General features: G+C 42.5%; 2 protein-coding genes across 2 annotated transcripts in view; both read left to right on the plus strand.

The window, feature by feature from the left end:
• The first annotated feature begins 278 nt into the window (after positions 1–278).
• Positions 279–11,068, plus strand: LOC140323787 (oocyte zinc finger protein XlCOF7.1-like). The gene is made up of 7 exons (XM_072401150.1): positions 279–435; positions 3,314–3,475; positions 4,003–4,170; positions 5,186–5,261; positions 6,647–6,747; positions 6,926–6,995; positions 8,003–11,068. The coding sequence occupies exons 2-7, from the start codon at positions 3,410–3,412 to the stop codon at positions 8,686–8,688; spliced, it is 1,167 nt and encodes a 388-aa protein (XP_072257251.1). The 5' UTR covers positions 279–435; positions 3,314–3,409; the 3' UTR covers positions 8,689–11,068.
• Positions 11,069–13,286: 2,218 nt separating this feature from the next.
• The window catches only part of COA6 (cytochrome c oxidase assembly factor 6), a 1,998-nt gene continuing 1,508 nt past the window's right edge, over positions 13,287–13,776 (plus strand). Inside the window, exon 1 of the mRNA XM_072401163.1 lies at positions 13,287–13,420. Within this exon, the coding sequence (XP_072257264.1) occupies positions 13,341–13,420 (80 nt within the window). The 5' untranslated portion in view covers positions 13,287–13,340. The remainder of the gene's footprint in view (positions 13,421–13,776) is intronic.

Here is a 13,776-nt window from a genome sequence, read left to right on the forward strand (position 1 = left end):
AATTGCAACGCAATGGCGGAACATGCAATACCACATTTTGCTGTCAAATTTAGGTTTCCATTGGGGCCTTGCGCTGCCTACAAACAATACAACCACAACAGCCAGGCATCTAACATTTTCAGAGAACTTTATGAAAAATTGATTATTTTTTACCTCAGCACAGATTTGTGAAGAAAAAAACTACCTCAGAAAAATGCAAGTAATTAATTTACTTAAAGTATTATAAAATTTCTGAATCTGAGCTCCTTCAGACCAGCCCTGTGATAAAGCAGTGCGGCAGTGACTGGGTGAATTACCTCAGGTCTTTCCTCAGTGAAGTGTATGGGTCAGACTCATACAAAATGGCGGCGCCCAGAGCGAGGACACCGGAGACCAATAAGAATCGCCCTCTAGTGGATGAGCCTGTGTTTGTTGCCTGGGCCAGCCAGTTTGCAGGTGAGTGTGAGCTGGGTAGAGGCAGGCAGCTGTGGTGCTAAGGGGGGTACAGAGACAGTTGTGCTGATAGGTAAAAAGGTGGCACACAGTACAGGCCCTAGAATCATGTCACCATGGAAACCCCTTTACTGCCATATATAAGGGAAGGCTCCCTGCACTGTACACAGGAGGTCTGTGTCTGCTTTGAAGGCCCACAAACCCCCTCACAATAGGGAATATGTATATATTTACCTTTTTAGGGGGCACCTTTTTTGGTGTAGTGTCTCTAGGCTGCTATTAGATACCGGGACTTCCAACAGGCTCCATGGTTCCTGCTTCTACCCGCTTTGAATCACAGCCTTAAAAAATATTTTTATTGCTATTCACACATAGTCAGTATTATTCACTCTATAGGCTCTTGTTTTACAAAAACAGAAATCAGCGATTCCCTCAAAGTTTCCCTCATCTACCAGATCCTTTCCTTTCTCTTTGTATGTGTTCAAGTGTCCCCTTAATTCTGTTCTATTCTGCATATCCAAATGCCTGTGGCTACAATTCATGCTCCGTTGTCTTCATTTGTAGCCACTCGGTTGTGCTGAACAGAGCTGAGACTACAAGTGTGACCACCCCCATTAATTATACACAATGCAAGGAATCATGGGACATGTAGTTTTCCTATAGGCAGAAAGCTGACCTTGCAACTGCTCTGCTGTCCTCTAGTGTTCAGTTAGAAATATGATATATAAATAAATATATATATATATATATATATTTATATATTATATTCATCTAGTTGAATGTGAACCTGTGCTCTCTGCATATTGTTAAATAACAGGTCCACGCGCCGTGGCACTGGGCATTGTCACTCCCTGCTCCATTGTCCACAGGACGCCTCAATGCTCTGTCACCTGCTAGGCACTTCCGGCACCATTGTCCACAGTACACCTCTTAGCAGTGAAAATTGTCTTCATGTGCTGTTGCCTACAATATGGCACCATACACCGTTGCCCACAGTATACCTCTTAGTGCTGAGCGCTATCACTGACCACATTGCTACCAAGGGTTTACTTTTTTAGCTCCATCTCCATTACGATCCACGTCTTAGTGCTAATCATCATTGCTCGTGGTGTGGCTGCTTTTGTTGTTTTTTGGCACCATCCCCATGGTATATCTCTTAGTGATGAGTGCTTTCATTCTCTGCGCCATCGCCTCCCTCTGTGCCTTTGCCCAAGGTACGTCTCTCTGCTGTCATCCATGGTTCTGATAGCTGCCACTCACTGCCCCATCCATGTAAAGTCTCTTAACACCATCCTCTATGGTATACCTCTTAGTGCTGAGCATCATTGCCCACAGAACATCTTTTAGTTTCTGAACACTGTGCCGTCACCCACCGGAAACTTCCTTGTGCTATCGCTGAGCACTCATGCCCCACACCATCCCAACATCCTCCCATACAGTACGCCTTTGTGCCAAGCAACATCATCTCCAGTACGTCTATGTGCACCATTGCCCACTGTACATTTCTCTTTGTGCTGTTGCCCACAGTACTGCTCCTAGCACTGAACAGGCCAATCCTGAAATGTCACTCCCTAGGGTACCCCTTTCTAAGCCTTCATACATTTTATATACACTTTCGCCACCTTTCGCTACAGTGTGTCTCTCACTGATGAGCAGTGTTGCCCGTGCCATTGTCCATGGTACGCTTTTAAGCACTGAGCACTGTCATTCCCTCTTCCGTTGCGATTTTACTGCTACATAAACACGTTCAATAATTGTAAGTACAAAGGATCTTTCATTGTCCTTTCCAACGACAAAAGACTGAATGAGCAATGTACATATGGAGAGGAGAGGGGGGAGAACCACGGAGTGGCACCCCGCTGCATTTTCTCCCCTTCCCTTGCATTACTTGCATTCGACCGTATCCATGAACGACGTCGGACGGGCGCTGTAGAGACGCCAGATTCTCGTGCGATACCAGAAGCAATTATCAGATAAGAATCATCTGACATGTGTAGGTAGCCTTAGTCTTTTACCACTCTCCCTATTGCATGCTTCTTCACATTGAGCAGCTTCAAAGTACTGAAGATGCCCCTTCCTGCACCATTGCCCATGGTCCTCCCTCCATTTTGGTACCTCTATTAGATATCCGAGTAAACATACCAAAGTGTGATACATTAATAATCATATATTACAGTATAATGTACATTCATGAATTGGTCACTCCCATTTGAACTTCATGAGAAGTGAGACCATAATATCTATACACCGGAACCCCCAGTTATTTAATTAGAGGCAAGTATACCATCTCGTGTCGACGCGTTTCATCTACGGGCTTCTCCAGGGGATTTATTGAGAACGTAACACTATGGTGGTTGGAAGGACTTTTATAAGAAATAGGGAAATTCTTCATTAGGTAGCATCATGCTAAGTTCCAAGACGTCCTTTGTCCCTAGGGAAGGAGAATCTCATGGATTAATCTCCAGGAATGCTAATACAGGAGTGCACTGTGACAGACAGTCAGAGCATGATGCTACATAATGAGGAATTTCTTATTAAGGTCTTTCCAACCACCATAGTGTAGCGTTCTCAATAAATCCCCTGAAGAAGCCTGTGGGTGAAACGGTATACCTGCCTCTAATTAAATTACTTTTGTTTGTGGAAGCTGTGGGGTCTTTGCAGAGATCCTCACCCCATTGCTGAATCTGAGCAGCTCCAGTCAGCAAAGCTCACACTCCTCCCTATTTCTCACTTTAAAAATAATCTTTTCAAGGTTTGGACTGCATTCTAAAATCTGGTAACTGATGATTTGACCACATTAAAACAGGCATAGTTTGTTTCCACATTCCTAACCAGATTTCTGATTTGATCTCTTTTTTTTTCCCTAATGATTTATGTACAGATGATGCTGGGAGCCGTTATTATCTTCTTAGTCTGCTGGCTCTGAAGGCTGCACCATCTTGTGCCCTCACCCTGCGTCGTCCATGAGGGACTAAACATGAGCGCGATGACGGATAAAATCTTGAATCTTACCTTGGAAATCATCTACCTGCTGACTGGCGAGGTGAGAAAACACAAACCACTATAGCCACCACTGTATGAACATTTGGTCAGTCTATAAGCTTTACCCAAAGGTTTGTGCAGACAATTTTTGCTCCCATCACAAAACCTTAAGGAACATTGGTAGTTCCTAGCAAGAAGCAGAGAGGAACTTGAGCACTAGGATTCTGGCACTTTGAGTTATTCCATATGTTTGTAGGTTGCCTCCAAATTAGACAACCAAATGCCTAAAACATTAAAGAATAAATCACAGCTTGTCTCACATTTTATTTATTCACTCACATTTGGGCAAATGTATTCCTTTCCAAATAAATAAATTACTGTAGTCTGCTGCTTCTCCTTTCACTATGCAGTCACAGGTTTTGGGAGGGACCTGTAAGTATTATGTTACAACAGCAAAATAAAGTCAGGTCTCCTGACATACAGAGCTCATTGACGGTACTGGGAAAATCTCAGAACTGGGAGGTGCAGCTTTAAAATAAATGTATTATATATTCAAATGTGATCTGGTTATCTCTGCTATGTCTGTAGGATTACATTGTGGTAAAGAAGAGTGAACATGAGTCCAGTGTGCCAGGCAGCTCCCCTCAGTCTCCAGCCTCCATTAGCGTTCCGATGTCTTTCTTGCTGGCACACAATACAAATGGCAAGAAGATATTAAAAATCACCAACAGGATCATAGAGCTGCTGTCTGGAGAGGTGAGCCGGGAATTGTGGGACCAGTAATTGCAGTGGTTGAGGTGTTTAGGTGATGAAATATCGGGCTTGATTTATTAAAGTTTTCCAAGATTAGAGGAGACTAATATGAGAGAACCTGGGTGATCCAACAAACTCGAAATGGCTCTGGTCCAGGACTGAAAAAATTTGTCAACTAATAGTAAATGATTTTTTATGAAATCCATTCTAGGTTTGCTGGGTCACCCAAGTTCTCCCATGATGGTCTCTCTTCTCCAGTCTCAGAGAGCTTTAATAAATCGGGTCCAAACAGTGCTGACCAGGTGTGATTTAAGGGTGCTTGTACTGACTTCAAGGGATGGAGCCATGTTGTAGTCGGCTGCAATAATGGGAAGTTCATGGGGGTCTTGGTGGTGTCCCTGGTGCCCCATACCCAGAACTACTGGGAAACTTGGAGGAGGAACTCTGGTGGTGGACCTAGGTAGCAGGGAGAGGGTAAAGTAAGAATTAAAGTAAGTTCAGATATAAGAAAGAGAAGGTTATCAGCACTCCAATGCAATAAAGCATTTCAATGCTTTATTCAAAACACATTATTGTCATTATAGTAAACACACCGGGGTCATCATGCCAATGTGTGGGGGGCTTCTTAGGGTCTACTTCATCTGGGTGGCTCCATTGCTGGAGTATTCCATGCCCAGAGTATTTATGTCCTTTATTTTATCGTCACGTGTTATTTATTGTATCCAGCTGAGATGTTTCCACTACATGTATTTAGCAGGATTGTGATGTCATTGGAAGTGGGGGGGGGGTATTGTTTGCCATTTAGGATATATACCATGATATGTTACTTAATACTGATTGAGGAGCCTCTGCAAGACCCCAAAACTTGGGCATATTGACCTAAATGACATAATGCATTTGGAATAAATCACATCCGATATATTTCTACTTCGTACTTCTGCACAATGGCTGTATAATTGTATGTGTGTGGAAGGTTCCTGTAAGGCTTGAGGATGTCATATTCTTCTTCTCCTTGCAGGAATGGGAACATTTAGAAGTTCACAAGGATCACAACAACAACAGCCAACAGCCTCAGACAGAACTCAGCTCAGAGGGTAAGAAGAAGCGTTGATTTTTATACGTGGCACGACTTCAAAATGTTGTAGTCGGCTGCACTGCCCTGCATCTTAGCTGAGAGTTACACAGCTTTATGATTCACAAGATGCCAAATAGAAGTGTCATTCAAAGCAACCACTCAGATTCCAGATGTTACTATGGGTGACACAACCTTTATTGCTTTTATGAATGTTTTCTCTATTCTACCAAATAAATAAACTTTTGTTGCTGCATCTAGATATCACAAGGATATTCCCTCACTTCCTAAACCTAGTTACACCCTGCTAGTGGGGTGTAAGTGAAGTGAAAGTAAACCGATCCAATATGTTTAAATGAGGCTTTCAGTGAACGCAAGCCCAACTGAAGTTCTGTGTTTCCCCAATCTGCTGTCTGAATGTCTAATTTTGTTTAGGGCCAAGGATTTCAATAACATGACTAGCAATTGGGTGATTAAATAATGGAAAGTTCAGGTGGGCCTTGGTAGTGTCCCTGGTTCCCCATACCCAGAATTCCAGGGAAACTTGGAGGAAGAGGACCTACCTAGGTAGCAGTAAGAAGGTAAAGTAGGAATAAAGTAATGTCAGCCACTTAATACAGATACACGTAAACTGTATTAAGTCAAATGTTTCCGTTGGCATTTCCACTGTCTTCCAGCCAGAAAAAGGGGGTTTGTTTCTGTGCCAGTTTGTGGGGTCAGGTAGTGATGTTGCATGAAAAGATTTCACACAATCTGCATTCCAGTTCACCCAATGGTTTTCAGTAGGCTTGAGTTTAGGGCTTTTATAGGGCAGGACACAAATTCCTCTGCACAAAACTGGTGTCACTGTGTCCTTAAGTATCTTGCTGTTTACACAGGGACAGAGTCATATTAGAACAGAAAAGGCTCTTTCTCAAACTGTGACCAAAAAGGCTGAAAACTTACCATTGTTTAAAATGTCTTTGTAAATTACAGCAGTAATCATTCTCTTCATTTGGAGCACCTGAAATATTCTGGAAGGGGCAATACATACTTTTAACCATATAATGTAAATGGCAGACATTTAGAATCTTACTTTAGGATACAAATAGTTGGCTCTGACCTGCCATCCTCCATACTTGTTCCAGGTGTCTCATTAAAAACACTAAGAATCAAGATGACACCAGCAATGGCAGCTCTCAATTTTTTATCCTCATTGGCTCACTTTAGGAGAGCTGCCTTACTCCATCTGGTCATATCCTTGTTTCTCATTGCACACTGAATCTAAATTGCCACAGAAACCCCAATATTTCAGGAAGAAACAAGTAGAAGACCTGTTTCTGAGCAAAAGCGCTGCTGATCACAGCATATTGCCGTGTGTAGTAATTTAAGAGAAATAGTCAATGTGGCTGTGTCTGTTTCCTCTAGGTGACAGCAGCGAGAAGAATCCAGCAGAAAGCTGTGGGAGTGTCCCCTGCTCTGAATTCTGTACAGGTGAAGAGGACAGGTCAGGTATACAGGATCACCAGGTACGCTAGCTTCCTAGATATTTCTGGGGAATATTGTGCTATGTACACTGTACCAATGTGTGACTACACAGCAGCATTTTCCTTGCCTTTGGTATAGGTCATCCATTACCTGTCCGATTTCACATGAGATTGTCCCAGTGTAAATCCTTTGTTGTGTAATGTGTTTCTTTTCTGACAGGTGGAGGGAATGGAAAATGAAATACAACAATATAAGGAGGATGAACCTGAATTAGATCTCATCAGTGCAGGTGCTTATCTAAGAAGCGTTGATGATGTTGCTGTGCTTTTTAATCAAAATATTGGAATTTTAAAACTGTTTTTTCATGTTTCTAAACTCCCAGCTCCCATAATCCCTTGTCATTCTGCCTTGAAGGCCTTTCTTCAAGTCCTACCTGGTATAAGGCGACAATGCTCTTGTCTCTTTTTCTTATTTGTACTCTGATGAAACCTACAAATGTCCTTTTTTTTAATACATGACACAAGGATGTCCCATTGTTGACAACTTTAGAAAAAACACCCTTAGAATAGCAATGTAGCCATTGCTAGGGTAGACAGAAAGATGCTGCAAGGAGACTGCTGGAAATCTGCTGCACTGATCTTAGAAAGAGTTATTTTATTAACCAAACCCTTTAGTTTGTTTATATTACAGTTTTTGGAGAAATGATTGTCATTTAGGGTCATTTCTAGTTTTGGTGTCCATGTGAGGCTAAAAAAGGGTGAAACAAGAGACTGGCATTTCATGTCTTATGCTTCTTTTTATCTGTAATGTATTTTAATGTTATTCTCAGGACACAAAAAACATTCATGTATGCTCTCATCCATATAAGCCCCAGAGATGACAGATGCCAGGGCAGATGCAGGTTTTTTTTTTTTTTTTTTTATCACACCTATATCCGCCATTCAGGTTCCTTGCCAGTGCTGTTGTTGGGTTCAGGGTATTGGTGATCTAGCAATGTGTAGCCATACTGTGCCCTTGAGCTTATGTCAATGCTACAAACTCTTCTTTAACATCCCGAGAGATCCCAGCCACTGGACAACCGATACAATGTGTCCACATCATGTAAGCAGTGATGTGGATACCCGAAAAAGGTCCCTAAAGGAAAAATGACTTTAGAGTGAAGCATCCCACTACCACGGCTTTAAGTGAGTGAAAAGTACTTACTAACATTAATATTTTAGTAAAGGAAGCATTATGTTGTGCACATTGTTTTCATTCTTCTATAAATATATGTACATGGCTTTCCTTTTCTTTTAGCTTTGTCTGCCAGTTGTGAAGAGAACCCACCAAATTTATCCTCTGCACATTCTGATTGCACAGCGACTTACCACACATTTGAATGCTGCCCTGAAGATCAAGACAGTCCAGCTTCCTCTCCTGTAAGTACAAGATCCATCACGGTCCAAGATAAAGAGCAGTCTTCTGAAAGACACATGAATGTGGCAGAGTCTGTGACGCAAAGGCTGAAAGCTCAGTACTCCTATATTCCTCCCAGCAAACGACGGAAAGGAAATCCGGTCCCGCTAAGAAAAGAGACCAATAGCCCTGTCCCTACCAACGCCTGGGAGACCGACCCCACCAAAGATCTGAACGTCATCATAAACCTGGAAGAAGCCACTCAGACCGCCTACCAGTGCTCCCACTGCCAAGAAAGTTTCAGCAGTGCGGCGGATTTAATTATGCACCAGGCGCTGCACAAGACTGAGTCCTGGTTCCCAACTTTCTACCATCCGGCATCTTTTGTGAGCATTGATCTTGGGGCTAAGCAGAAACCGTTTGTTTGCTTGGATTGTGGAAAATGCTTTATGTATAGGTCGGCGTTCACCAGACACCAGCGAATTCATACCGGAGAGAGACCTTTTGTTTGTTCAGAGTGTGGGAAAAGCTTTTCTCAAAATACGCACCTGGCAAAACACCGCAAGAATCATAAAAGTAACACCTGATATAGGGCTGTTTGAAGAAATAGATGGGCATAGGGTGAACATCTTGGGTGACCCTACACCCACCCCCTATGCCAATAGTGTTGTGTCTCTCTGCACCCATATAACTCCCATCATTGGTGGCACAAGACTCACAAGCTCTGCCTTGAAGCACTACTCGGTGGATGGAGTTTAGGAGGAGGGGTCCCTCTGCATGATATGTTGCCTATTGCTATAATCTGCAGTAAGACCTTTACTCTCAAGCTCTGTCTGGTATGTGATAGAGGAGGGAACTGAGCAGCTTCCATATTTTGCTCATAATTAAATCAAACCTGGTCTTAATTGGATAGGGGGATTGGCAGGGTCAGAATCGAGGACAGGTATTGCTTACACTTTACTGGCTTACAGCTTTTTGTTACTGACTCCATCTAGTAGACAAAAATAGTTCTGCACCAGTTTAACAAATGCCACAGGTCAAGTCCCCTGCATGGTTGGGGAAACTTAAAATTTTTTTTTTTGTTTGAAATATTTTAAAAAAAGACTTATTAAGAAACATAGTTGTTTTTGTTTTCAGGAACAGTTGAACTATGTTAGACATAAGCAGCTTATCTGCTTTTTTTTTACCTCCCCATTACCTTCTACCTCTGTTCCCCTCTCCTGTAAATGTTGCATTGTACGTCATCTTGGTTCTGTGATAGGTATTGGTAGGCGAAGGTGAAGATTTGCATTCTTGGTAGTCGTCCATGATGGCTGCAGTATTGTAATTTGTATGAATTTCATCTGTGTAAGGATAACTATTGCACATAATAACATTTGAGGAATGACCTGTGTCATTTTTTTCCCATGTGGGTTCGTCTTTTGTGAATGAGCTCCTACAAGTCATTTGAGTTTAGGTGAAATAAAAAGCGCAGGGAAAATGTAATATGCCCATGTAGGGCAACTTACTATGATAACTTGAATGGCGTCCCCTACAGCTGCTTATAATTGCCTTCCTGTTTCTTCCTTTATCCACCAGGATCCTGAAGGAAAGGAACGGCTTTCTTCTTCCAGGAACATTGGAGCTGCTATTTGCTCCTCTGTCTTCCATATGACAGCTCTGCTTGGCCAGACAGACATCCATTGCTGTCTCACTGCGATTAAAAGAAAGTCCACAGCGCTGTGTTTTAAGCCCAAGTAAACTCTTGGAAGTCTATTTATAAAGGAGTGAATCTGATGTCCATTGAAACATTCCCTGGTGGAGAAATCCTCAGGTCCATGTGTTTTATTGGTAATGCACTTGGGGATATTTCAGTGAATGCAGGATTCACTGCTTCATAAATCGTCCCTATACATCACCCAAATGATGCATCAACGCAAAGTGTTCAATGTTTTAAAGTTTTCTTTCATGTAGAAAAGTTGTTTCCCTGCCAGCATGCTACAAAGTATGACACTTGTTCTTAGTGGGGAAGCAGTAACCTCTCTGCTATTGTCCCTGAAGAGTCAAAGCTCTTCAATCAGCAGGGAGCATTGGTCTGCATATTGCAGAGCTATAGATCTGACTTGGCACAGGTTGTGTTAGACCTCTGCATACAGACTTCTGCTTCCCAACATAGATAAACTGACAGTAGAGGGGAGCAGAGAGCTCGTCCTGATCTCATAATATTCTTTCCACTGACCCCCACACTAATAGACTCTAAGCTGTGGGTATAGTAATTATAGAAGGGGTTCCATGAAAACCTGAAAGTTGTTTCAAGGGTTCCCCCATGTTAAAAAGTTGGAGAAAGTCTGCTTTAGAATGCAAATACACTGTAGGGTATTGAACACCTTTTGATACATCTGGGATATATTTAGCTGAACTGACTTAAACTGAGAGTTCAGGCTTTCAAGTATTTCTAAGTAATGCACCTGTACAATGTTTCTTGTATTGTTTTTATAGCCATGAGATCCCGGATAAGTCATAAGGTTTCAAGACAGAGTGACCGCCATCAAAAACCATTTTGAATGGACAGTTTAGCATTGTCAGCACTTCTTACCTCAGCAATCTTAAGATTATAATATTAGGATAAATGTAAAGGTAAAGATCTAAGCATTTAATTGAAGTGATAGGTTAAAGTTAAGCATTAGGCTTTGGAGTTAGGTCAGTGTTAGGGAGAGGTAAAGTATTGAGGGTCAGATATTGAGGAGGGTTAGGTGTTGCAGTGACAGGTTCCATTTATGGTTAAAGCACTTTTTTCATTTTTCCACTGCAATCTCCAGCCTGAACACAATTTATTTTCCTGTTGCTGTTATGTAGTTTAGGGTTAAAGCTCTGAACATGGAATATATTGTGGTACTGAGACGAGAATGTGTTGAATTGTTTATTTTTCTGGTTTAATTCGAGAAGGTTGTTGTTAAATATAACAATAAATATAAATCTTTAAAGGAATGGTAAAGGAGAGTTTGATTATGTGAAAGTGACAAATACAGATTTTTTTTATTATTGGATGAGAACACAGCAATTATACAATTATACCGGTTCCTCTCCCCTCACATTGATTCCACTGCAAACTGTGAACTTATCACAGTGTGCAGTAGAAGCTGCAGTAACCCTGCGTCTGCTTTATTTCCTGGTTGGAGAACGTCTATCATCATCTAGGCCTTTTTCTCCCCAGCCTGACTTGCTTTCCCCTATCAATGGATTTTATGTCTTTCAATCATTGAGGTAGCACTTGTCAACATATGTGAATGTTACCTAGGAAAGAGCAGCAAAAAGGCTGAGCAATGATCAAACATCAGCAAATGTTTTCACATGTAGACCCATTGGAAAGGTTGGAATCTGGCTTCGACCTTGTAGTGACAGGGTCACTTTATTATTATCTAGTATATAACGCATATATATTATGCAGCCATGTACAAAATCCAAAGTCATGGCACTAGCTGTCCTTCAAAGGAGCTCACAATCTAATGTCCCTAGCATAGTCATGTCATTTATACAATCTAAGGTCAATTTTAGGGGGACTAAAATCAACCTAACTGCATGTTTTTGGAATGTGGGAGGAAACCAGAGTACACAGTGGAAACTCACACAAATACAGGGAGAAGCAGCAAACTCCATGCAGATAGTGTCCTGACCGAGATTCTAACCTGGGTCCCAGCGCTGCAAAGGCCTGAGTGCTAACCACTGAGCCACTGTTCTGTGGAACAAAAATGTAATTGCATGCAGGCAGGCTGTTTATTGCAGATGGGACAATCTATCTCTCTTCTGCAATAAAATAAACATACCGACCGACCTAATATTTTAAGCACAGGCCTTTCTCTATAACCAGTACCTCATCTTCATTCAGTCCTCAGGATAATCGGCCATCTTGGCTGACCAGTGCCAGACTGATATAACACCATTCATTCCTAGAAGCTAGTTATGCCAGGATTAAAAACATTTCTATCATGCAGGTGGGTATGTTTTATTGCAGAAGAGACATTGCCTGTCTCTTCCACAATGAAGAACCTCCCTGCTTGCTCACCTGCACCACAACGCAGGGAAAATCCAATTTACACACCACTTCTTCATTGCATTGGGTCAAAACATCTCCAGAATGGCAGGTCCTGTGGGGTAACCCCGTATGTAGTACCAAAAGTGATCCAAGGAAGAACAACTAGTGAACCCAATATGAGGTCAGGGGCGTCCAAGGCTTACCAAATATGTGTGTGTGATGGAAGGGGGGTGGTTAGGATAGACTGATTCATCCAGTCCTGCAGAGGAAAGTCTGCAACACAGATTCTGAACATCATACTGCTGGTTGTGATAGAAAGATGTCAGAACACACAAGGAATCATAGCTTGCTGTGTATATGGGTTGTGTAGTAGCAGAGAGTGCATATGCTGACTCCTATCCACCACCAAATATTCAAACCATGGTCACATGAGCATCAGAACTAGAGCTTGGGGTCAATGGAAGAACATGGCCTGGACTTGGATCATTTGGATGACCAGGTGCATCACCTACCTGGGGAAGAGAGGGCAGCAGGATGTACTATGGGTAGAAGGTGTGACTTAAAGGCACCACAGGAAACCTTCTGGGAGGTCACAATGGGCACCTTTCCAATATTACACAGGTGGATACTATGTGTGGCTGATCAGCTCATGTGTGTTAATCTTTGCATTATGCTGTTTCTTCTTTAAAGTTAATTTAAATCCTAAATCTGAACTTCTCTCGTTTGCACCCCTTTGGTTCTTGAACAATCCATTGATAGGATTTTGTAATATGTAATTTTGTGGAAATAATACCTGCTGCTGTGCTAAACATTTCCCCCTATAGCAGGGAGGAGGGGAGCTGTTTTTTGGTCCTAATATGTCTGTAGGAAGGTGAAGTGTCCTCAGAGGGGGATTATGGGGTTTGTCTTCAGGAAACCCTGCTTTTAATACTATACCCACAGAAAATATGATATTAGTACAGCCCCAAGAAGTCTTTAAACTAGGGTTGTCCAACTCCAGTCCTCAAAGCCTCAAGTGCCAATACTGCTCTATGACTACAGCAGACAAATTTTTTAAAAATAAATAGCTAGCTGCATTCTAATTTTTGCCCACTAGATGGCAGTGTGCGCGAGCTCTGCCTCCTGTTATCCTTCCCTGTGGCAGTAGGTGGCGCCATTGAGAACGCGAGCTGACGGTTATTTTCTTGACCAATCCGAACGCTGTGATCTCCGATAATATGGCCGGTAATGGAAAACAGATCGGCCTCAAGTGACTGGCATGACGTCATCAGTGCGCGTCCATTGAGTGTTGTGAAGGTCCTATGCAGGTGAGAAGGAGGGGATGGAATTTCTCCTCAGATCTATAATATTATTATTATTTCTCACATCTAATTATCGGGCTCTTGGTCAGGAGGGGAGTTTTGTGACGGTAGCCATGCTGGTGTTGTAAATGGGCTGGGGGGGGCAGTAGGGGATGCTGGGGGCCCAGGGTCATTGAGTGGTGATGAGTGTTGCAGTGGAATGGTGGTGCCAGGAGCTAATTAATATTGCGGGGGTAATATTGCGGAGTGGGGGCAGCAGTGTTAGGGGCTCCTGGGATGACACAACAGCACCGGGGGGGGTCCCTAGGATGACAGAATAGCACCAGGGGGGCCCCTGGGATGACAGGACAGCACCGGGGGGG

This window comes from Pyxicephalus adspersus, chromosome 1 (assembly GCF_032062135.1).
Source record: "Pyxicephalus adspersus chromosome 1, UCB_Pads_2.0, whole genome shotgun sequence".
Taxonomy (NCBI): domain Eukaryota; kingdom Metazoa; phylum Chordata; class Amphibia; order Anura; family Pyxicephalidae; genus Pyxicephalus; species Pyxicephalus adspersus.